Source organism: Panthera uncia, assembly GCF_023721935.1.
Source record: "Panthera uncia isolate 11264 chromosome B2 unlocalized genomic scaffold, Puncia_PCG_1.0 HiC_scaffold_24, whole genome shotgun sequence".
NCBI lineage: Eukaryota > Metazoa > Chordata > Mammalia > Carnivora > Felidae > Panthera > Panthera uncia.
The window spans coordinates 1,279,430-1,304,059 of record NW_026057580.1 but is presented as its reverse complement, the minus strand read 5'-3'; the positions used below and the strand labels follow the sequence as shown (position 1 = coordinate 1,304,059).

Below are 24,630 nucleotides of genomic sequence, written 5' to 3'. Positions count from 1 at the left end.
TGCTTGCTCTGTCTCTGTCAAAAATAAATATAAACATTAAAAAAATTTTTTTTAATAAATAAATAAGCATAAAATAAGCAAAAAATGGCCAAAATGAAAGACGGGCCATACCAAAGACTCTGGAGGCAGTGGAACAACGGGAACTCACATAGGTTGCTGGTGGGAATGTCAAATGATACAACTCCTTTGGAAAACAGTTTGGCGATGTCTTTAATTTTTTTTTAATGTTTATTTATTTTTGAGAGAGAGAGAGAGACAGAGGGTGAGGAGAGGAAGGGCAGAGAGAGAGAGGAGGACACAGAATCCAAAGCAGGCTCCAGGCTCCGAGCTGTCAGCGCAGAGCCCGTCGCAGAGCTCAAACCCACAAACTGCTGAGATCATGACCTGAGCCGAAAACAAGAGCAGGCCGCTTAACCGACTGAACCACCCAGGTGCCCCGACCCTTATATCCTTGCAGTGTTGGCCAGTGGTTTCCAAGGAGCTCCTGGAGCTCAGGAACCACGAGGGGGACACCCAGCCGGTAGAAGGCATGAGGGATGGGAGGCAGAAGAGAGAGCTCAGATCACCTAACTTGTTTTCTGGGCAAAGCCCCCAGGACACAGAAAACCAAAATGTTGTGATAATGTATTTCTTCCCCAAATTTCATCCTGGCAGAATTACTGGCCAGTAATTACCTAGCAAATTGGAGAATCTACCAGGACCCCAATTAGATACCTGAGGACATAATTGGTCCCTAATTAGAAAAAGTTGTCAAATGGGAACAATTATCTCTTCTCTGTTCCATTTCCTCCCTCTCCCAGCCTAATCGTTCCGTTTCCCCTCCCCGCCATCGGGCCTCCCTGCTACTCCAGCTGCTGGCAGTGTTGTAGGAAGGCAGAAAGGTGAAAGGCGGCAGGCTCCTCTGGGCCCTCCCCTAGCGTCAGCCCCAGGGGGTGGGGGGTAGCACTAGGGGCCCCCCGCTGTGTTCCCAGGGTTCTCCCCGCCTTGTTTTCCAAGGGCCTGTTTACTTGTCTCCTCTCCCACTAAACTGTAGGGTCTCTGCAGGCAAAGTTTTGTCCTTTTGTCCTTAATCTCCCTGTCTCCAGACCTAGCCCAGGGCCTGGCTTCCAGAAAATGCTGAGAAAGGACTGTTGAAATGCAATGATGACTGAGAGTGATGGGGTGGAGTGTCTCCATCCAAGCACAGCTGGAGGCCTACGGCCTGACCCTCGCTTACCCTGTCCTAGCCCAGAAAACCACCATCCTGCCCGCATCCGGCAGAGGAAGTCCGGCAGGAGGTATGATCCTAGCCAGCATCCTACATTCTGCATCGCTCCGAAGTTGGAGACAGTCCTTCTGGGTGGGGGAGTCAGGGAAAGCTGCATGGAGCAGCTGGCTTTTGGTTTGGGAATTTGGAGTTCCGGAGCAAAGCCAACAGGAGCCATCCAGACAGTCGGAGGCGGGCAGCTCAGGCAGGTGAGGGGGCCAGGCTGGCTGAATTATTGAGGTGCTCCAGGAAGGAAGGAAGGAAGGAAGGAAGGAAGGAAGGAAGGGAGGGAGGAAGGGAGAAAGGAAGGGAGGAAGGAAGGGAGAAAGGAAGAAAGGAAGGAAGGGGGCCCCTGGGTGGTTCAGTCAGTTGAGCTTCCAACTTCAGCTCAGGTCATGATCTCGCAGTCGTGGGTTCGAGCCCCAAGTCAGGCATTGTGCTGACAGAGCTTAGAACCTGCTTCGGATTCTGTGTGTGTGTGTCTCTCTCTCACTGCCCCTCCCCCATTCACATTCTGTCTCTTCCTCTCTCTCTCAAAAATAAACATTTAAAAAGTTTTTTTAAAAAAGGAACGAACAGACGGGGGGGGGGGGGAGCTGCAATAAAGCTTGAAAGGCCTCCAAGGAACCCAGGCTCCCTACAAGCATCGGGGAACAAGCCAACAAAGGCATTCCTGGAAGCTGAAGCTGGAGTTGGCACTCATGACAAAATCAGGAGGAGGAGATCAAGTAGATCAAGTGACAAGTGACAAGTAGATCACACCAAATGCCTCCTCATTTGTCTGAGCGATTTCACACCTAGAAATTTACCCTCAAACTTTTCAAGATTGAGGTCTTATGTTCAAGGTCTGACAGTCTCGAAGGTCTGATGTCCATCACGGTATTATTTATAAAAGTAAAAAGAGTTGGGGGGGGGACATTATGCTAATGAAAGACCACCTAATGAGCAATCCCATTTCTATGAAATGGCCGGATTACCTATAGCGACACAAAGCAGATGGGTGGCTGTCAGGGAGTGGTTGCTAACGGATCCAGGGTTGAGATGAAAATGTTCTAAAATTAGACCATGATGATGGTCACACAACCCCTTCCATATACTAAAAATCATGGCATTGTACATTTAAAATGAGTGAATTTGGGGCATATGGGTGGCTCAGTCAGTTAAGCGTTCGACTCATGGTTTTGGCTCAGGTCATGGTCTCACAGTTCGTGGGATCGAGCCCCTCATCAGGCTCTGCACTGACAGTGCTTGGGATTCTCCCTCTCTCTCCTTCTCTCCCTGCCCCTCCCCTGCTTGTGCTCGCACACGCTCATGCTCTCTCAAAATAAATAAATAAACACTTTAAAAATATATATAAAACAAGTGACCTTTAGGATTTGTAAATTATATCTCAGTAAAGCTGTTAAAGGTTTTGAACAGGGCAGGAGGGAAAGGTTCAAGGCAGGGGGATTCTGCACACTGTGAGGAAAGGCCATGGACAGCTCCGGACCCCAGCACAAAACAATGCTGTCCTGCAGAAGGGACCCCTCTGTAAAGGGTGTGAAACAAGGTGTGTGGGGGGAGGGACTGGAGAGCCTGGGAAACAACTGGCTGGAAGCTGAAGGGTGACAGGGAAACCTGCTGAGCACGACACTCCAAAGACGACCATTGTCCAAGTGTCCTCCTTATGGACACACAGGCAGGGCCCCACTGTCCAGCATGGCACAGAGGCAGCTCTACCCACAGCCTCCTGTCCGCAGGAGGGTAACCAGCCTTGCTATGTATCCAGCCGTCGGGCCAGGTCATGGTTGAGTGACAGAGGAAAATGGGGGTGCCCAGGTGGGTGTGTTGAGGGGGGTGGTCAGAGGAGAGAGAAATAAGGAAGCGGTAATGGAAGCCTCTGGAAAGGGGGCGGGCAGGAGTTTAGCCAGAGATACAGAGCCCCGCCCAACCCTCTCCAGCCTTCGCTCCTTCCATCTCCAGGGCTGAGAGCCAGGGCGTCCCAAAGGAAGCCCGGCGTGGGTGGGTAGCAAAGGAGGAAGGGGAAGGAAATGCTTATCCATCACCTTCTTTATGGCCAGCATGCTGAGGGTCACTGCACACATGACGACGGGGCTGTTCATTCGTTCAGTCAACAGATACCTATCGAGCACCTACTCAGTGCCAGGCACTGGGGAGAGAGCAGCAAAGTCTCTACTGCGCAGAATTTTCATTCCAAGGATGGGAGAGGGGCCACAAGCCAAAGAGTAAATGTATCGTATGTCAGGTGGTGATGATTGCCACGAAAGAACAAGTGACGGGGGTGTGGGGTGACATCTCATACAGGGCGATCACAGAAGCCTCTCTGATATTTGAGCAGAGACCTGAATGAAGGAGGGCATGAGCCTCACAGATATTGGGGGAATGGGCAGCATGGGCAAAGACAAGGGCTCCGAGGATCATGCTTGGTTCTTTGTGCGCTGTGGCTTTTGCTTTCCCTGGCTTAGACTTTCAGCGCACGTCGTGGAGTCTGAAGTCCTGGGGTTTAATCCCAGATCTGCCACTGAACTGGCTGTGTGACCGTGAATGAGTTACTTAGCCTCTCTGGGTCCCAGTTTCCTCCTTTCCCTCAAGGGGAAGCAGCTAAAGTTATAGGTGTGGAGAATGGGGTGCCTTAAGGGCCCTCTTCCAGAGGATCTGTGCAGGGGAGTTGTGACTCCTGGGTGATCAAACCCTGGTAGTGAGGGAGAGCCTCACAGGACCCCAAAACCTCCGTGCCCAGAGCCAGTGGGGGTAGGGCCAGGCGGCAATGTCACTGACCCCAAAACTGGAGGACGTACAAGAGGAAGTGGGGCTCCCCTCTGCACCCTTCGTCCCTCTTTGCTTCCACCTTCCCACTCCCCCCCACCTTCCATTCCAGAAGCTTCCAGCATGAGGGTCTTTCAGGCTTCTCCAAAGAGGGGACTAATTAAGGTTTAATTGACATAGCACTAATTAGCTTCTTAATTACACGGAACCACATGATTAGCCATACAGCAGACATTAATTGTTCATTAGGAAGCAACCTCCCCCTCCCCCTCCCCTTTTCTAGGACCTACCAGTTAAGGCACCCTAGGGGCCTATGGTAGGCAACAGCCCCCCCGCCCCTAGCTCAGCCCCTGAATGCCTTCTGGTGCTGGGGGGGGGGGGCAGCTGGAATAGATCGCACTGGCCTGGCCTGGCCTGAAGTCAGGTGTCCCCTTTGATAATAATATAGACAACACCAACTGCTACCATTTTGAGCCCCTTAGGCTCAGGACCCTGCAGCCTTTCTTCTTTAAAACCCCCTGGCCCAAATCAGGGTGGAAGTGTTTTCTGGAGCCATCTCGGGGTGAGGGGACCCCAGGGCAGGCCCAGCTTGGGCAGTGAGGGAAGATGGAACCAGCATTCGTGCAGTGCCCACCTTGTGCCCATCACTTCCCACAGCTAAGTATCTAGAACGTCTGACACCCAACAGAGCAGGTGCTCTCCAGACGAGGAGACGGGCTCCCTGGGGTGCGAATGTACCCAGGAGGTTCACCGCTGCTGAGTGCCGGGGCCAGCTTCAAACCTGGGTCTGGCTCCGAAGCCAGGCCACTTCCCCCTGGTCCTGTGGCCCTCCTGCAGAATTTTCCAGTTCCCACAATGTTCCAAATCGGGACCTCGAGCGGAAAGGTGCCGCTCCTGGATCCATTTGCCCCCAGGAACACAGCTTAACTTGTCTGTAGAGCCTGGAGCAGGGCCCTTGAGGAGTAGGGACAGGCTGCCTGGGTTCTAATCCCAACTCTGCCCTTCCCAGCTGTGTGACATTGGGCACCTTACTCTCAACCTCTCTGTGCCTCGGCTTCCCTGTCTGTAAAATGGGGATAAGGATAGCGCCACCCTGCCCCACCCCTGCAGGCTGGTTGTGAGTTCTGGAGCTAATGCATGGAAAGCGCTTGGGGGAGGGCCTGCCTCACTACCAGGGTTTGGTCACCCAGGAGTCACCACTCCCCTGCACAGATCCTGTGAAAGTGGGCCCTTAAGGCACTGCACCCCATTCTCCACACCTGTAACTTCAGCTGCTCTCCCTTGAGGAAAGGGAGGAAACTGGGGCCCAGAGAGGTTAAGTAACTCATTCACGGTCACACAGCCAGTTCAGTGGCAGATCTGGGATTACACCCAGGAATTCCAGACTCCAAGACCTGCTCTAAAAATCTAAGCCAGGGAAAGCAAAACCCACAGCACACAAGGACTCCAAAATTTCCTTGTGAGCCAGCACTCACAAGGGCGGCCGTTACTATTTTCTGTGATGGAGGTTGCCGGTACCTCCAGGAGAGCATCCTGGGATTTGAGGTCCCCCACCCCTCAGATTTCCTGGCCACTGTCTGGCCATTCCTAAGACCTCCAGCTTCCCTTTCTCCAAGCTGTCACCTCCCTCTTCCAAAATTCTGCCCCCAGATGTGACCCTTTCTATACACTTCCCCTGCCCCAGTCTGTTCTGGATCCTAAGCAGGCCCTCTCGGTGCCCAAGCCTATCAGGCCCCAGCTCATCCACATCTGGAGGTGTGGACAGGAAGGGGAGTGACACTGTGTGTGGATATAGCAACCACACATCTTGCTTCTTCTAGAACAGTCCATTTTTACCTGTTGTCCTCGTGTCATTAACAGTGACTTCTTCCATTCTTAGAGTGCCCTGGTTGGACTCTAGATGATATGACCCCACAGTGGACTCTCCCTGCCCTGCCTGCCACGGGCCAGATGCAGCACACGCCAATCTTGGGGGTCCTCAGCTGGGAGAGGGAGGGGGTGGGTTGTCCCAACAGGAAGAGGGAAAAACAAAGGCGTGGAGATGTGAGGGAGGACTTCCCCAAGCCTCCACCACTAGAAAAGGGAGGCACTGGGAGGTGCCTGGGTGGCTCAGCTAGTTAAGAATCTGACTTCGGCTCAGGTCATGATCTCACGGTTTGTGAGTTCAAGCCCCGTGCCAGGCTCTGCACTGACAGTGTGGAGCCTGCTTGGGATTCTCTCTTCCTCTCTCTCTGCCCCTTCACTCTCTCTCTCTCTCTCTCAAAATAAACTTCAAAAAAAAGTGCCTCAAACAAAGAAAGAAAGGGAGGAAGGAAGGAAGGAAGGAAGGAGAGGCGTTGGGACGCTAACCCATGTGGTGGTGGGGGGTGGTGCTCAGTAGCCCACACTTCTCCTGCCCCACAAGGCTCCTCCCATGCTCCTCGGGGTTGGAGGAGGGTGCTGTGATAGGAGGGCCTCACGGGGTGAGGAGGGGCAGACATTGCTTGTGCGGGAGTGTGGCCTCCAAGTTGGGTCTCAGCTGGGAGGGGTTGGGACACACTGGGATACAAGCAGAGTATGAGCAAAGGCATGGCCAAGGGACCCGTGTTGCAGGAACAGCACCTCGGTGTCTGCGGTAAAGGCCGCCTGTTGGGGCGGAGGTTGTACAGGTGACGAGTAGATTGGGAGCAGGTGAGAGAGAGGAAATTATAGACGGGCAGGGAACAGGGGCAGAGGCCAACTCTCCAAAGAACTACCCAACCAGAGGTGGTGTATTCCATTCTCTGTTTCCTGCCACTGGCCTAAACACTTGAGACTCCCAGGATGACAGGGTCCCCGGATGCTTGAGCCGAGAGCTTCGTAGAGGCTGGGACTGTCACATTGGCTGGGCATTGAAAAACACACCAGAAGCAGGAAGAGCTCGTGCAAACACTGAGGGAGAAAAACATCTGTGATCTTGTCAAGGATGGTGAGTAGACAGCTTGTCAGGCCCTGGGGCAGTTTGATGGACATGAGGCCAAGAGGAATATGGCGGCCTGTCTGAGGAGAGCCTTGGACACCCTGACGAGAAGCTTATTCCTCGTTGAAGAGTCCTGGGGAGCCAGCGCCTGGGGCACGACCATGCTGGCTTCGGGATGGGATGGGCAGAGATTTGCTCACTGCCCCTTGTCACCTCCTCCCACAGCTTCTGGCCCTCCCGGAGTCCTCATCAGGTCCCCTTCCAGACAGCCAGGCCTGGTCTCCAGGGCCGAGATGCTCATATGCCATACCCCTCCCCTAACCGGGTCCTTGGAGGGCGAGAGTGTGACGATGCCCAGCACTGCCCCTGTCCTGGCATGCTGTGGGCAGTGCCAGCCACCCACACCGCCACCCCCCCCCCCCCAGGTCCCTGGTGTGGCTGCAAGAGACACAGCAAGTAGGTCAGGACGTTCCTCCAGATGCTCACCGGCTTCTCATTATCTGGAAACTGTTACAGTGTGTCAAGGAAGGCCCTCTGGGGTGTTTTACCATCTGTTTCTCTATTTCTGTCACATGCCGCTCTCCCACCTGGAATCCCCCAGCCCTGCGTCCCTCTTCCCTAAGCCTTCCTGTCCCTGCGCAAGTTGTCAAGGCTCTCTGTGCCTTTTTCTCCCTAGGCATAAGGTGGACACGGCAGTACCCGCCTCTTGGGGGTCGCGGAGGACTCACGGGGTTCATTCATACAAAGCACTTAGCACCGGGCCCAGCACAGAGTAGGTGCTCCATAAACAGTGGCTACGGTTCTTCTTCAAGGCCCAGCCCAAATCTCTCTTCCTCCAAGAAGCCCCCCCCGCCTGAGGTGGGCACAGCCCCTTCTGCCTTCGCCACCCGCTCCTCAGCGCTCGTCCTATCCTGACATGCACCCTTTGTCATAACCAGACACATCGCCTCCACATTTACTGGGGCGCTAAGTGCTTTACAATCTGTTAACTCTTTTGACCCTCACAACGTCCCTATGGTAGCAGGCTCACTATCACTACCCCCATTTTACAGAGGAGGAAAGTGAGACACAGACAAGTTAAGTAACTTGCCGGAGGTCACACAGCAAGGAAAATCATGGGCCCAGGCCAAAGACCTAAGCAGTCAAACTCCAAAGCCCATGCTTTTACCCCGTACTGTAATTATAAGTTGATAAATGTTTGGCAGGGGGGCGGTGGGCAGGATATATATCTGACAAGTACCCACGGGCTCCAGTTTCACCGGTAGGTACACTTGGGGCTCTACACCAGGGCTGAGCGTGTGTTCATTGCACATGTATAGTGTGTGTGCGGAGATGTGTCTAAAGGCTGCACGTTGCACGTATGCAGAGCTTAGACACCACGTGTTCGGTGTGTGTGCACACGTGTAGGATGTGTGTGTGTGTGTGTTTCTGCAGGGGGGTTGTGGGAGGGGACATCTCACTCCTTTGTGTGGCTGTTGGTCTGTCTTAACAAATACTGCAGAGGACATGGAAGAGGACTTATTTCCTCTTCTTCAGCAATTGAGGTGCTGCTGGGGGCACTGGGTGGCTCAGTTGGTTAAGCGTCTAACTCTTGTTTTCAGCTCAGGTCATGATCCCAGGGGTCGTGGGATCGAGCCCCGCATCAGGGTCTGCGCTGAGAGCCCGCCTGGAATTCTCTCTCCCTTTCTCTCTGCCTGCCCCCCGCTCGCACACACTCGTGAGCACACTCTCTCTCTCTCTCTTTCTCCCTCTCAAAATAAATAAACATTTAAGAAATTGAGACGCTGGAGCCTGGAGTGGTTTCATGGCTAGTGCATTGCGTGTGCGTGTGTGTGTGTGTGTGTGTGAACATTATGTGATCCACGCCGGCACACTCGTGCGTGTATCTGCCTTTGCGAAGCACCCCCGTGCGTACGTGTGTGCCCACAGTGCTCTGGTGAATACCTGCACACGCACTGAAACGTGCGTGTGCGTGCCCAGAGGAACTCTGGGATCTGTGTGCGGTAGATACGTGTACGCGTGCAGGCACGCGTGTGCGTGCACACTGAGAGGCACATGTGCGAGTGTACATAACAGGAAGTGTGGTTGCCAAGATTGCCACGTGCAGGAGGCCCAGCCCCTGCGGCTGCGCGATCTGGCACAAAGGCTCTGTCTCCCAAAGCTGTTCCTGAACCGCAAGGAGAGGGTAAGGATGCCTGCCTGGAAGGAGAGCCAGGAGGAGTCGAGATAACAGACGGGTGCGCAGCGGGCGCGCGATGCGGGCACGCTGCTTGAGGACGTGTTTGTGCGCACATGTACGTGTGCGTGTCCTGGGCCTGTGTCCGTGTGTGGCCAGAGTGGGGAGCGGGGGGGGGGGGGGGGGGGGGCAGGACGGGTGAGCATGGGTGTGAGTGTTGAGTGCACACCCGGGGCAGGGGGGCGGGGGGGGGGGTGTGCCCAAGCTGTGGGGGTGAGCCGGTGGGGGTGCACAGTGGTGTGATGGTAGCGTGTGTGACCGCGTGTGCCGTGTCCCACGCTGTATGTGCGCGCAGGGGCTGTGCCCCAGGCCCCTGGTTCTGGGTGGGGTTGAGGGGGGTATCTCTGGCTGTCAGGCCCGCGGTGGGTGGGGGGTGGCCCCGCCGGCGGTGATTGAGCCCCCGCTCTCCCACCAGGCCTGCCAAAATACAGCGAGACAGGGTGTAATTACCGGCACTTACCTCGGCCATTACCCCCCTCGCCGCTGCGCGTGACACACGACCCGTCAGCTCCGCGTTGGCACCATTAAGGGGCCTCATTAGCATCCCGGCTCAGAAGCAAAATTACCCTCACTGCTCATTTCAAGATGTCATCAATTTTAATTTAGGGCCCAAAGATAGTACAATGGGAAGGCCCTCCCCAGCCCGCTGCACACGGAAAGGGAGGAGAGGCTGGGGGAGGGGCTGGAGGGGCAGCCGGAGCTGAAGGGGGGCAGAGAGGGAAGGGACAGAGAAGCGAGGGGAACAAGGGGGCTGAGCGAGGAGGGCAGGCAAATGCTGGTCTCCTCCTGGCCGGGAAAGGTCTCCAGGCCAGGACCTCTGCTGGTCCACCCCCCGACCCCAGGGAAAAGGAATGGAAGGCACAACCAGGGCAGGGCCCTGACCCACCCACCCCTTCAAGGGCCGTCTGAGGCTGTGCTGCCAGAAGCCACATCGTGGGCAAGATGCTGGGCCCAGCGCTTCCTTTCAGTTATTCCTGTATCCTCTCGGGAGGTATATCATCCCCCTCCTTACAGGAGAGGAAACCAAAGCACAGAGACGTGTCCCCTGCATGACATACAGAGCCCACAACCAGGCCTGTTTGGCTTTACTACCCACCCCTCCCTTCCTGGACCCAGAACCTGGGGCCCTTGGGACGGTCTTCCGGTTAGCATGCCTGGGCCCCTGGGTGGAGGGCAGGGGCAGCCTCCTCATACCGTGCCCTTGCTCCGTGTCTGGAATGCCCCCTCCCTCTCCTTGTCAGCCTGGTTCCTCACGGCTCAGCTTAATGTCACCCCTCCCTTCCAACCCCTGGCTGAGTCCTCCCCACGGCTTCTTCGGCCTCTGTCTCCCTGCCCCCACTTGCTGTGGAGACTGGCTTCTAGAGAGCAGGGGCTGCCCCTTCGCCACCCAAGTGTCCCCAGCACCCAGCAGGGGGCCGCTCAAAGTGGGTGCTGAGTGAAGCAAAGACCAATGAGCAGTGGGGCTCAGGACGAGGTGGGTGGGGGGTTCAAGAAGGGCTATTTCAGTCGGTGAGGGCACAAGAGCGGGCGTGCCACAAAGGTGAGTTGAATGAATGAATGATCGAACACCTGAGTGAATGACCAAGCGGGTGGAAAGTGCCTGTCCCTGGTCCCTCCAGGGACAGAAATGTAGCTATTCCTTCACCAAAGCCTGGCGGCTACTTGACCTATCAGCCCTCGCGGGCCATCTTCATGGTAGGAGCTGAGCCTGGGCACAGGCCACGCACTTGAAGATCCTCTTTCTGACCAGGAATCCACAGGCGGCCCCACAGGCCGCTGGCCAGTGGAACAGATTTTCCAGAAGGCCTGGTTTGGGAGGTGGGGAGGTGGGGGCAGGGTGGCGGAGGGAGTCTTCTCGTTCTTTCCAGCCAGCTGTGCCACCTCAGTCTGCCTTAACTCCTAGTAGGGCTCGGGGCAAGTCTCTGACTCCTGTGGGCCTCGGTTTCTCCAAATGGAAAGGAGGAGGCCATAACTCATGCCTCAGCTCTCCTGTGATAAGACAGCAGGAGGAGGGCTGGGCCTGCGGACATAGGCTGAGGGGAAAGGGCACTGTGTCTCTGTGCCTGCCCTCATCCGGACCGGGGCCGGCCTGCCTCCCCTGCTGCCCACCAGCCCCTCCAGCTCCCTGGCCGCTGCAGGGGTGAGAGGAGAAGGAAGGGCCCCATCCTGAGCCCCGAGACAGGGTCCTCGCTGGTGGCGGGCGCCGTTCCCCGGCCTCACAGAAGACGGATCGCTCCCTTAATCACTCTGGAAAAGAACCCCAAGCCGATATAATATTATAATTAATTAATTCACTAAAAAGGTATTAAATTTCTCTCCCCCCTGTGGATATTATCTGAATTCATTGACCTTTAGAAAAATCACCCTCTAATTGTAACCAGGTCCAAAAGCATTTGCAGCCCGTCCCTTTTACATTAATAATATCTTCCCGGACTCGGCTCTGGCTGCTTAAATATTGTATAAATTCCACTGCCCCCCTTGGAAAAGAGAGAGCAAAGAAAAAAGATGAGGCTAAAGGAGCCTGGGAGGGGGGTGGGGACTGGACCCTGAGAAGTGCGGGTCCCAGCAGGTGAGGGACAGGTGACTCCAAGGGGCTCTTTCTAGCTGTTCCAGCTGATATGCCAGGTGGCTGGGAGAGGCAGGGGAGGGGAATGGGCTCTGAGGTGGGGAAGGGGGCATGGGTTGGGAGCAGGAATGTTAAACTTGGGATTCCTTTCTAGGGGACTATGTGTTGCGGGGGGGAGGGGGAAGATCCAGAGTGTATATCAGATTCTGATCCAAGTCAGTGGCTCCAAACAGTGAAGGAAGAATCTCGATTTAATGTTCTATTTATTTTTGAGAGACAGAGAGTGAGCAGGGGTGGGGCAGAGAGAGAGGGAGACAGAGGATCTGAAGCAGGCTCCGCGCTGACAGCCACAAGCCCTATGCGGGGCTCGAACTCACCAACTGAGAGATCATGACCTGAGCCGAAGTGGGACGCTCAACCGACTGAGCCACCCGGGCGCCCCAAGAATCTCGATTTAAAGGAGCAGTGGGTGACGGAAATCCCAAGGAGGACACTGAGGAGGTAGGCACTAAGGAACACAGAGCCGGTGCCGCCCCAGCCGGGCTTCAGCAGTGCCCACATCCGCTCCCGGCCGTCTGTCCAAACGCCCAGGAGGGGAAATCTCCTTGGAAGGCAGGGGTGGAAGGCCACCATCCTGTGTATACACACCAATGCAGGTGTCTATCTTGGTCTGTGGGGCTCAGATCTCCACTCCTTCATGGTACAAGGAGGTAAGAATCTAGCGGCTGGCCCGGGGGGAAAGAGACACCAGAAAGGGAGCTGAGGATGACGGGATCCTCACGTCCAGCGCCCTGCCTCCAGCTTTGGGGCCCCTCGTGCGACCTAACGGTGCAATGGTTTCTTGTCCTCCCCCTACTTAGCTTGCACTCCTTTCCCAGACCCCAATCCCACTTCACACTTTTGCTTTGTTCTCAAGGCCTCAGGGGCTTCTTCAAGTGAAATGAGGGGGTCGGATGGGTCCATCTGTGCTCTCACACCAGCCTGTTTACCCACTCCCCCTTGAAAAAACTAATTTCCCCCTCGTGAGGCCTTGAAGTCTGGAAGGGTGTTGTCTACAATAAAGAGCGCGAGTGAAGAAAGCATTCACGCCTCTTACTGTATTTAACCAGAGATGTCCATAACCACCAGTTGGCAGCTGCCGGCCTGACTCTACTGCAGCCACAAGCTAAGGGTCATGCAGACCAGTCTCAGATACACGAACACTTTCTGGTGGCTTGTTGAGATCCTGGAGGTAGCACCTGGGCCTGCCTTAACCAAACCCACTGGGCTGGCAGGGCCCCGAGGCAGACAGCTTGGAATGTACAATGAAGCTGAGATTCCACGATTTCCCACCAGTGGGCGCCCGCAGCGGCCAGGTCCTGGCTCTGCGGCGCCCTCTTGTGGCCAGAACTCCACTCACACCCTCAGTCCTGCCCAAAGGCCCTGCTTCCCAGCGGCAGGTGGGGCAGTGCTGAAGGACCTAGGGGACCGGAAGCCAGCAGGCAGGTGGAGGGGGGAATACAGGCCGTCTTGGGCCGCATGAGGAAGCAGGAGGGCAGCTACCCAGTTCACTGACTGGATCCCTAGGATGAAGGAAAACAGGGTAGGAGAGAGTTCTCAGTTTTGCCTTAAGGACTAGACTTGGAAGTTCCCAGACCCCTACCCGCTCCAGTGTCAGCGTGACCCAAGCCTGCGCCCATCAGCTATCCCCCAGAGTCCAGGGCTTGCCCCAGGAGGGCCTGGGCTCCCAAGGTTGTGGGGTGAGGCCTGGAACTGGAAGATGCCAGCGCTCCAGGGCTGGTTCAACCTCTCCAAGGTCATCCACGGCTCCATCTGACCTTCAGATTAATCCTACAGCCTCCGCCAGCCCCGCCACCCTCAGCACCCACACACCCGGCTCCCTTTCCTCCTCCCCCCTCTCGCGTTAATTGCTCTAACGTTGATTTGATCTCCAGTTCTGCACAGAGGAAATTGCCCTCTTAGCCACTTTCATCCTGGGATCTAAATTTTTTTTTTAATTAGGCCCCTTCGGCCTCCCAGGGCCCCGTGAGGAGAAAGCCATTTTGGTCTCTGCCTGAAGACTGTGGGAAGTCGAGAGAGAAGTAGGCAAAGCCCAAAAAGACCCTCTCCTCCCTCCCCAAGACACCTGGGCCCTCAAGAATCTGCCACCCTGCCCCTCACTGCCCCAAGTCTGTCTTCCCATCCCACATGAGGTCGTAAAATCCCAGGATCTGAGAGCAGAGGTGCATGGGAACTATTCTAGGGCCGGGGAACAGAAGCCCAGAGACAGGAAAGGATTTGCCGAGGCCGCCCTGGAGGACAATGCCAGAGTGGAGAATAGGGCCACTCCCCGTCCCTGACTCCACCCAGCGTCTGGTACCCAAATTAGTTCAGTTGGATCCCTCTTTCCCCAAACCCAAGGACTCAGCCCTTCAGTGACTAGGGAGCCTCTCCTGCTAGACACTCTGTCAAAGAGCAGAGGGGCTGGCCTTGCCTCCACGGAGCAGGCAGCTTGACCTTCTCAAGCAGGTGTCAGCCCACTCAGGGAGGGAGAAAAATCTGGAGAGGTCACCACTAGCACAGGCATTCAGGAACAAGAGAAACATGTCCCCCACCCCGGGCCAGGGGTAGCCTAAGCGGCAGCTAAGAAGAAAAGACTTGGTTTATAGCAACTGGCCCCCACGTCATCGGGCTCAGCCGTGTCAGGCCACAGCTGGGGCGTGGAACCAGCGTGGCTGCAGTGCCATCTTGTGGCCACAAGGAGGGACACTGTCCCCCCCTTCCATCCCTAAACTCCCTAAGTAAGGCTACATCTCCAGCTCCCCTGGAGGCAAGTCTGGGAAGTGGGGGGAACCAGGTGATGGGCTTGTTCCCTCCTTTCTGTAACCCTTACCCCGATCCCCATAAAGGGCATTGGAATTCGAAATCCATAATGGTGCACATTGGGTTGAATCCTCCCCGGTTGCGTCAGCCCCAGACACACACTCCAAAGAGACAGAGGACAAGCAGGTACAAAGCACAGTGTTTACTAAAGGCACAAAGTGGGGAGCCTGGGGGGAGCTGCTCTTCCAGCAGTGACCCCACGCTCTAACTTGAACCCAGCGCCCCCTCTTCCAGCCACCCCCGCCCTCACACCACCCGGTAGAGAGCTGTTAGCACCAAAGGGGGGTGGGGGTGCCAGGCTGGAGGACAGACTTGTTGCCATCTGAGTCCCAGAAAGGCAGGCCTGGGCACCCCCTGGACCAGTCGCTGCCTCAGAAAAGGAACTTCCTGAGCCCCCTGCTCCAACATGTCCTCCTTCACCGGCAGGGGTGGGGATCAGACTCAGAAGATGAGACACCCCCCCACCCCACCCAGGACCTCCTCTTACCTCTAGCACACCCGTCCCCTCCCTTCCCCTCATGATTTCACCTCCAGGAGCCAGGCTGAAGGCCTGTTCCTGTCCAGCCCCATCAAGAGGGTTGTCCCTGGGGAGTACTGAGCCAGGCGGGGGGGCTTCTCCTGACCCCACAGGCTGCCAAGCAGGCACTAAGTCCAAACAGGGGCCGACAGGAAGGAGTGAGGCAGGCCAGTTTGCTACCTCACACACAAGTGCAGCCCAAAGGGTGGGAGGGAGGCGGCCCCGGGCCTCCCAGCCCCCAGGCCTGCCCCCGTTCCCCAGCATGGCGGCAGCCAGGGTCACAGCACGTCGCCCTCCTCCATGCTGAAGCTGCTCCTGCGGCTACTGGCCTTGGAGGCCTCGGGGGACATGGTGGAGAAGAGAGGGTCGGAGGCCAGCGGTAGCAGTGAGTCGTCCAGGAGCATGAGGTCCAGATCCTTCTTGGACAGGTTGGGGAATGGGGAGCTGTGCTCTGGCCCCAAAGGTTCGGGGTAGCCTGGGGGCCCTTCGTCGCCCCCGCCCCCAAAGCTCAGGCCGTGGCTGAAGTCCAGGTGGTGGAATGGGGAGGGTGGCTGAGGTGGCTGGGCTGGCAGGGGCAGTGGGGCCTGGGGGGGCAGAGCCGGCAGTGGCTCAGGATCCGGGACCTCGGCCTCCAACAGCAGGGCCTCCCCGGGGCCCTCATCACTGGGCAGCTCCTGCTTCACCACCTGCTGGGCCAGCTCGGCCATATTCACGCCCGATGGGGAGGTGGTGGGGAGGCCGTGCACCCGAGCCTGCATCTCGAGCTCCTGCAAGGTGAGGCAGAGAGAAGGCTGGGGGCACACACTCATGGGCCCCAGCCGCCCTTCCCCGGGGCCCCCCCGCCGCAGCCCCTTGCCCTTCCCCTGGCTGCACCCAAGACCACAAAATGGCTCCACTGGAAGCAAGTATAGGCTTCTAGAGTCTAGACCAGTGTTTTTTTCAAACTACAAGTCACAACTCATTAACGGGTTGTGAAACCACTGTAGTGCCTCTTGACCAGCTCACCCTCTATTTTTTTTTTTTAATTGAAATAGACTTGCCTAGACTAGACCAGAATAGAAATTACCAGAATGCACTGCATCTATTAAGAAGGAGGGTTCTTTCATGAAACTTTGATTTTTCACTTGGAGTGTGGCTCTGTGTGCTGGATTGTAATGTCAGTGGTATTACCTCCTATGAGAAATAGAAAAGTTTAAAAGCTGCCACGCAACCGCCCTTTGTGTTGATGAGCAGCCTCAGATCCAAAGAGGACAGAGGCCCTGAGCACAGCCAGAACTAGAACCTTCTGCTCCAGATGGTAGGAGTGACTCTCCCAAGCCTTCTGTAGTTTCTCTCCAGTGGTGAGACTTAGCGTTCCAAATAATTCCAGCTCTCTGCCTTCCACACGAGGTAGGCTTGCACTTCCCTGCCCCCTTGAGGTTAGGCAGTACTTGCTACTTGCAAGGCAGTACTACACTTGCCTACAAGTGTAGGCATGTACTTGCATTGATTAAGGAAATGTGAGCCGGGGTGACAAGTGTCACCATAAGAGTTACGTGGCTGGGCGCCTGGGTGGCCCAGTCCCTTGAGCATCCTGACTCTTGATTTGGGCTCAGGTCATGATCTCACGGTTAGTGGGACTGAGCCCCACGTTGGGCTCTGCGCTGACAGCGTGGAGCCTGCTTGGGATTCTCTCGCTCTCTGCCCCTCCCCCACGAGCATGCACGCACTCGCGCGCTTTCTCTCTCTCTCTCTCTCCCTCTCAAAATAAACAAACTCTAAATGAGGGTCCCACAGAACAGAATCTCTAGCTGGTATTTGTTGCTTAAAGTTGCTGGGGATTGCTCCTTAGCCAGCGTTCCTTCCATTCTCATTCCTCCAACTCCGGAAGTATAAGTCCTGCCCCTCCCCCCCCGGGGGCGGAGCCAGGCCCGAGGCAGGAGCCAGAGCTCCTCCAGAAGTCCAAGGGCAGGGGCCGGACCTGGATGCGGAGCAAGAGCTGCTTGTTGGTCATTTCCAGGCGCCGAGAGTGGGTCTCCAGCTCCCGGGACTTCTGTAGGTCCTTCTGCATCCTCCGGATGTAATCGACCGAGGCCTTGAGGATGGTGCCCTTGTTCCAGCGCACGTCCCTGCGGGCCAGGCAGAATCACACGTGCAGGCTCAGCGGGAGGAAGGAAAACCCCGCTTTGGTTCCAGAAGCCGATGCCGCAGGTCTCCCAACTTTGCCCACGGAACCCCAGATGCGCCCCGCCCCCATCTGTGGAGAAGGCCGTGCTCCCATCTGAACAGGACAGACCCTCGCGGGTGACTCTTGCCAGCGCCCACCCCGGTAATCCCAGGGAAGCAAGCAATGCCGAGCGGCCTCCTTCCCCAGGCCTTCCATTCTGGGCCGCCCAAACCCACGTCAGTTCTCGACTCTCTGGACCCCTCCAAGCCAGTCCAAAAGCCCTCACCAAACGATGCCAGCATGACACCTCCTCCAGGAAGCCCCCACCCCTGCCTCACTTCTGGGATTTTGCTCCTCCGTCTGGAGCTGTCCTGATAAGGGAGGGATCTTTTTTTCCCAAATAGATGATAAGCTCCCAGAAGGGAGCAACCAAGGGATTCTGTTCCCAGCCCTTGCCCTGGGCAACCAGCTAGTCAGCCGCTGCTGCCCCCCCCCCCCCCCCCCGCCGCCCCCCCCCCCCCCCCCCCCCCCCCCGCCTCCCCTAGAAACTGCTCACAGGTCGTTGGCCTTGGGGATCAGCATTCCCAGCTCCTTGATGCGGTCATTGATGTTGAACCTCCGCCTCCTTTCAACTAAAGGTAACAAATCCCGGAGGGAGCAATTAGAAGGATGGGACCCCATGGGAGGAGAAGGGTCCGCCCGGCCCAAGGAGGGGTGACTTGGCCCTTCTGGGAAGTAATGGGTGAGGAAGGGAATGGGATCACCATGGGAAGGAGGGGTCCAGGTGCAGATGGATACAACCCAGCGGCTCTGCGAGGCAGCAAAGCCGGCCGGGGGTAGGAATCTCTGCCCACATGACCCAGAACACCTTCCCTGGCTTCCCAGGTTGCACACCCTAAAGACAACAATACGATATGATAAACCCATTCACTCTGAAGTGCTGGGGATTTCATGACTGTCTCTTCTCCGGAGCCCCTCTCCCACCCCCATCTCCCAAAGAGGGCCAGTGGGAGGAAGGCAGGGCTGAACCCACCAGTCATCCCAGCGCAGATTTAAGGTCTTGTGTAGAACCCAGGCAGGTCAGAGTGGCTTTTTTTTTTTTTTAATTAATAAAAAAATTTTAATTAAAAATTATAAAGCCCCAATGAGAGCTCGGGTCCAGATGGCTTTTTGGGTAGCTCAGGTGAGAGTGAGGAGGAGGGAGGCAGGGAGCAGGAACCCAGGGGGTGGGGGTGAAGGGCGTGGGGGGCTCACTTAAGTTGTGATTGTCTTTCTTCTGCCGCTCCTTGGCCAGGGCCCGGCTCTCAGCATCTGGAGGCCAGGGAAAGGAGAGAGGAGCTGGGAGGGAGGGAGAAGGACAGGGAGGAGTAGGGAGCCAGGGCACAGGCAGGCAGGGAGGTGGTACCTGTAAGCTCTCGCTTCTGGGTCAGGTCAGCGGGGCAGGAGCTGCTGGTGACGCCCACCAGGGAGGCTGTGACCTGGGGGTCACCACTGTACACGTTCAGGTGGCTGCTAGACAGGGGCAACTGTGGGGTGAGGAGGGGAGAGGGACCTGGTGAGCAGTCCCCTGTCCACAGGGGCCCCTGCCCAGGGCCCATCATCCCAGGAACAGCCTTTCTTTCCCAGGGACGCCCAGGGGAGGCTGTACTGATGTTCCCCGGCCACGCTTTCAGCTCAAAGGGTCTGCAGCCAGCACCAGGATGTCAAAGCTCCACCCTGGGCCTCTTCACTGGGCAATTCTACTGGAAGTCTGTAGGGTTGGGAACAAAATCAGGTGTGGCCCCTGCCCTCCAGGAGCCACCAGCCTAGTGGCTAGAATCCTTGCAGAGTGATCAGACCAGGTAACAGCCCTAAGGGCCGACAGGGGAGGGGATGAAGTCGTCCCAGGCATTTGGAAGCCCAGGGGAGGAGCACCTAATCTGTTTTGGAGTTTCTGGAAAGTTCCTGGAGGGCATGGAACTTGAATTGAGTCCTGAGCAAAGAAGTGAGGAAGGGCTGGACTGGCAGGGGGATGGCTGAGCAAAGACGCGGGGCTGGACAGACAGAGCTGGGGGGGGGGGGGGGGGGGGGGCAGCCACAAGTAGAAGCTTGAGCTGCAAGAGTAGACAGCATGATGTGGGCAAGGCAGGAGATACACCCTGGAGTTCTAGATTCGACTTGCAAAGACCCTGGCATATTGCAATGGGCAGCCAGTAGGGGGATAAACAGAGGCCTGTCAGGGACAGACTTGAGTTCTGGAATGATCACCCCAGCTCCTGCCACAGGAACACACAGAGCAAATCACAGGTCCAGAACCCTAAGTGGGCACACAGGTGCCCTACCAGATACCCGGCCTAAAGGGACCGAACACTTGTGCAGTCTGGCTTTCTCTCTCTCTCCCCAGCCTTCCCTGCTCTATAAGGGAGCAGTAGGTTTCAGACCCAACTGGCCCTGACCAGTTCCTGCTAAGCCACTGGGCAATGTCACCAGGGCAGTGGGGATTAAGGACTGACTCTGACTTCCCACTGAAAGATTTGGGGGCTTCCCCTCAGTGTCCTAAGCTGGGGCCAGGATCAGGGTCATAGGGTCAGGCCCAAGGAGCAGGAGGAAGCAGCTGAGGTTCAGGACCTTCCCAAAAGGGGTGGGGACACCCACAATTCCACCTGTTCGTGTAAACGTGTCACCCTGTGCGGAGCTAGCCCCCGATTTCCTGCCTTATCTCATTTTCCCACAATCCTGTGGGTAGACGGCATCACCCCCATTTTGCTGCTGAGAAAACTGGCGTTCAGAACAGTTAAGGGACTTCCCAAGGTCACAGCCAAAGCCAGAAGCTAGGCCTCTTGATTCTAAGGCTGGCTCCTTCCCATCTGCTTCTTCACCCCTGTCCAGGAGGCCCAGAGAGCATTCACACTCCAGGAGGCTGCTGGAGGGAGGGGACAAAGCCAGCCCCCTATCACTTGTCCCGTGGAGTGAGGGACACAGGCCTGTGCCCGCTGGGCCCTAGGCTTTGCAGAAGAGGGACATCCCAGATCCCAAAGGAACTCATCAGCTCAGGGCCACACTGCTCCCCTCCAGGAATGCTTTCCCTGCTCTGCTGAGGCCCGGCACCAGTCCCTCCTGCCCCCTCCCCTAACCCCACCCAGGAAGCCTTCCCAACTGCCCAGACACCACTACCCACTGAAGCCCGCCTCATGCACACAGGCTAGACACATCTCTCTGGATTCATAATTCTGCTCAGCCTTGGGCTCTGGTCACGTGATTTGATGGAGGCGACTGTCATCTGCAGCAAGATGGCTCTGCCTGGGACCGGGGGTGGGGGGGAGCCCTGTCTCCAGTTCTCCCCAGGCTCAGAGCCACTGTAGAACCTCTACCTTCTCCCTCTGACACACCCACCCCACCCTGGCCAGCAGTACCGTGTTGGGCATCTGAGTTTCAGGATTGATGAAGCCCAGGACGTCATCCAGACACATAATGTTGTCGATGACATCAAACTGAAAGAGAAAAGTCCGTCTGGGGAGGGCCCACTGGGAGAAAGGCACAGGGAAGGGGCACCGGGACAGCCACTGATCTGAAGGGACCTTGGAGCCCACCTCACTCAACTGGCTCATCTTGGGTGGAGTGAAGGAAAAAGGTTCAGAGGATGAGTTGTCCAGGTCCCACAGGCCTCAAGGCCAAGGCCAGGGCTCTTCCCAAAGAGCCAAGTTGCCCCAGGGAGATTGCTTTATATACCCTCTGTCTGGACATGGCTTTGCAGGTATGCTGGGCTTTCCAGTAGGAGGGTCCTGTTTCTCTCTAGTCAAGCTTTCAAAAGTAGGGGCGAGGCTTTTCCTATGAGACTAGGGCTCCCTGAGGTCAGGACTATGTCTCCCCCTCAGACTGAGGCTCCCTCAGGACAGGGCTGTGTCTCCCCCCTCAGATTGGGGCTCCCTGAGGGCAGAACTGTATCTCCCCCGCTCACACTCGGGTCCCTGGGGCAGGGCTGTGTCTCCCCCACTCAGACTGGGGTCCCTGAGAGAGCAGGACCTCCCCCTTGGACTGGGAGGGACCCTGACAGCAGAACCTTGCCCTTGCCATTAGACCAGGAGTCCCAGGAGCATAGCACCTGGCACCAGCTCTGCTCATGGCAGCCCCTGGCCAGCTTCTCACTCACCTCCCTCTCGGGGTTGGAGCCAATGTGCAACATGGCCATGGGGCTGTTGGGAGCACTGTTGCCAGCTGAGGAGGACATCACGTGTCCGGCCCGCACCCCCGGGGAGGCAGCCGGCAGGGGCTTCGGGGAGCCCTGGGCGGGGCTGATGTGGGCGGCGAACTTGTTCCCGTAGGTCTCGGACAGGTACTCCCGCACCTTCTGGTCCCGGGACTGCTGCAGGTGGTAGGAGGTAGGGTTCTCCAGGTAGGACTGCACCTGGGAGGGGGGAGAAGGCAAGGGTTCTAGGGCTCCTAGAAGCAGGGTGGGAGGGGACAGGCCCCACCTCGGGACACGCCCTACCTTCAGGACCTCCCCAGGCACAGGTGGCGGAGACTGGAAGTGGACGGGGGTGTTGATGGCCCGGGTGGGCGGCCCACCCAGCTGCTGCTGCTGCTGCTGCTGTTGCTGCTGCTGCTGCATGTAATGCATGACGGCCTGCTGCTGCATGCGCTCCCGCTGTTCCTCCTGCTGTACCTGCTCCCGCATGAGCTGCATCCGCAGCCCGATGCGCGACGCCATGGCGGCCACTGGCACTGGCTCCCTGTGGGCAGGGGGAGGGGGGCAAGTCTGTGAAGCACACGTCCTCTTCGGAGCCCCGGGTCTTGGGGAACGGGGGAGGCCAGGTGGAGGGGGTCACACCCACTGTACAGGAGCAGACACCGAGGCCCAGAAAGGAGAAAGGATTTGCCGAAGGCCACCAAGCAGGAGAGTGACGGGGCCGAGACTTGAACCCAAGTGTCCTGGTTCCTGGGCCAGAAATGGAGACCCTCTTTTCTTTGTTCATTGCAGCTGGTCGGCCCCAAAAGGTTGGAGCCGACCTTGACTCCTCTCTTTCTATCACACCGCATCCTGGCAGATCTGACCTCCACCTGCCTGCCCCATGTGGGCCCAGCCTGGACCTTGCCTTATCTGGCTTCCTCAAAAGAGCCTCCCAATGTTCAGATACCCTCCTTTCTTGCCCCACAACATTCTACTTGCAACTCAGGAATCAGGGGGATCCTGTTCAACCTAAGTCAGATCTTGTCCCTCCGTCTGCTCAGAACTGTCCATGGCTCCCACTTCACTCGGAGTAAAAGCTGAAGTTCCACCCTAAAAGGCTCTCTGTGATCTGTCCGCACATCATGGGCCCCTCTGACCCCATCTTCCCCTACTTTCTCACTTGTTCCGCCTGATCCAGCCACACCCGCCAGCCTCAAACACCTCACGCTCCCACCCCTGGGCCTTTGCACTGGGATGCCCCTCGGTCTGGGATGCCCCTCCCCCAGACACCACTCATTCCTTCACCTCCTCCAAGGCTCGAATGTGACCTTACAGAGACCTTCCGTGACTAACCTGTTTGAAACTGCCAAATTCCTCCCTCCCTCCCCCCTCCATTCCCTATGCCCCTTCCTTCTTTGTGTTACTCCATAACACTTATCATCATCTTAAATATTATGCATTTTTGCTTGGTTCTTTCATTCAATGTCTATCTCTCACTAGGAATGCAAACTCCCCTGAGGGCAGGCATTTTGTCTGTCTTGTTCACTGCTCTGCCTTCAGCCTTTAGCCCAGGGCCTGGAACACGTAGATGTTCCACCAACGCGCACAGGGAATGATTACTATTTATGAAGCAGGCACTGGCAGTGCAGCGACAAGCTAGCTGTAGTCCCTGAGCTCAGGGAGTCTACGGTCCAGTGAATGTTATAACCCGGGGCCTGCAAGAGTCCAGGGAGGGCTTCCTCCACCTAGCATGTCGGCCCTGGTCGTTGACGGGTCACAGTAGGATGGGGGGCTAAGGCCCCCAGGCCTGGTGAGGAAGCAGGGAGGAAAAGACAGAGTGAGTCCTGTAGCTGGGCCCATTCTGTCCCTAGCTCACCGAGGGACCCTGGCACCTCCCTTCTCTCAGCCTCTGTCTCCCTGTGCACAAAATGAAAAGGTTGGGCCAAATGATTTCTAAGCCCCCCTGCCCCACTAAAACACTCCCTGAAAGGTGCAAAGCCCCCAGGGATCCCCAACTCCATAAAGGTTCTGGCGGAGAGTCCCATCTCCAGGGTCTTTGCAAGAGGCAGTATGACTTCCTCTGGTTGAGCAAGCATGAGCAAACAGGGCAGACGCGAGCTTAAATCCCAGCTTTGCCGCTTCGCTGTGTGACCTTAGGCAAGTCACTTAACCTCTCTGAGCTTCTGCGTCCTCATCTGTGAACAGTTTCTACTTCAGAAGATTGAGGGGCATGTTAAATGAAGATAATGTGTCTTGCACAGTGCGTGGCATTTGGTAGGCAGAGTGGGTGAGTGAAGAATAATCACACGAGGCTGGCAGGGTCAGCTGTAGTGTAGACCAGAGGCCAGAGCTGCACCCCAGGATCCTGAGAATGAGACCCAGAGCTCTGAGAGGGGAGGGTAGCAAAAGAAAGCAGCATAGCCTAATGCCAGACATGAACTAAGTCAGCATTAGTGGAAGGTACTGGCAAATATTCAGCGAAAATCACTGGATCGTGGACATAATAATAATTTGCATCTATTTGAGCATTTCCTGGGCGCTGGGCACTGTTCCAAGCACTTTAACCTCAAACAGCCCCATGAGGCAGCCTTGGTCATTATTCTCCTTTTACGGATAAGGAGAAGCTAGAGGCCCAGGGAAGTTACGTGTCTGACAGAGACAGAGATAGGACCCCAACCAATTTGGCTCCCCAGCCCGTGTGGGCAGGGGTCGGAGATGGGTGGGGGCGGAGGGGACTGCTGTGTCTGTGCAGAGCTGGGAAGCAGCCTGGCCCCCGTTGCACGTCTGGTTGGCCCAGGGCCAGGAATGGAGCCCACCAAGCCACATGACCCCCAACTCAGGGCTCCCTCTACCACCATGGACGTTTCCTTGCAGAGTGGGTCCACGCCATCCGCCTCAGAACTCTGCCTACTCAGGGACCCTTACTCACCTTCCTTCCTCCCTTCTCTGCCCCACCCCCGCCACCCGGCCAGGAATTAGCAAAGGGGCTGCCTTAGCCCCAAGCGTCTCTCCAGCTCCCAACAGGACCGTCCCCAAGGAGAAAAGAGCAGTCACCACCACCACCACCCCCCGCCACTCCCCCCTTTCTCTGTCCTGCAGCGGGGATACAGCTGCTGCCTCCACCCCTTTCCCGTGCTCCTAAAGAGTGGTAGCCTGTCTTCCCCATCACCAACTCCCCACCCCACCCCACCCCACCCCACCCCCCA

The 24,630-nt window shown here is 56.8% G+C and overlaps 1 protein-coding gene across 3 annotated transcripts in view; it reads right to left on the bottom strand.

The window, feature by feature from the left end:
- Positions 1-13,792: 13,792 nt before the first annotated feature.
- The window catches only part of TFEB (transcription factor EB), a 55,243-nt gene continuing 44,405 nt past the window's right edge, over positions 13,793-24,630 (bottom strand). For 2 of the 3 annotated variants that reach the window (XM_049653292.1, XM_049653291.1), the window contains exons 2-9: positions 21,746-21,986; positions 21,407-21,661; positions 20,670-20,747; positions 18,683-18,803; positions 18,532-18,588; positions 17,834-17,909; positions 17,092-17,239; positions 13,793-15,898 (exon numbers count right to left, since the gene is read on the bottom strand). In XM_049653292.1, coding sequence (XP_049509249.1) covers positions 15,410-15,898; positions 17,092-17,239; positions 17,834-17,909; positions 18,532-18,588; positions 18,683-18,803; positions 20,670-20,747; positions 21,407-21,661; positions 21,746-21,964 — 1,443 coding nt within the window. In that variant the 5' untranslated portion in view covers positions 21,965-21,986 and the 3' untranslated portion in view covers positions 13,793-15,409. The remainder of the gene's footprint in view (positions 15,899-17,091; positions 17,240-17,833; positions 17,910-18,531; positions 18,589-18,682; positions 18,804-20,669; positions 20,748-21,406; positions 21,662-21,745; positions 21,987-24,630) is intronic. The other variant, XM_049653289.1, reaches the window with a different exon arrangement.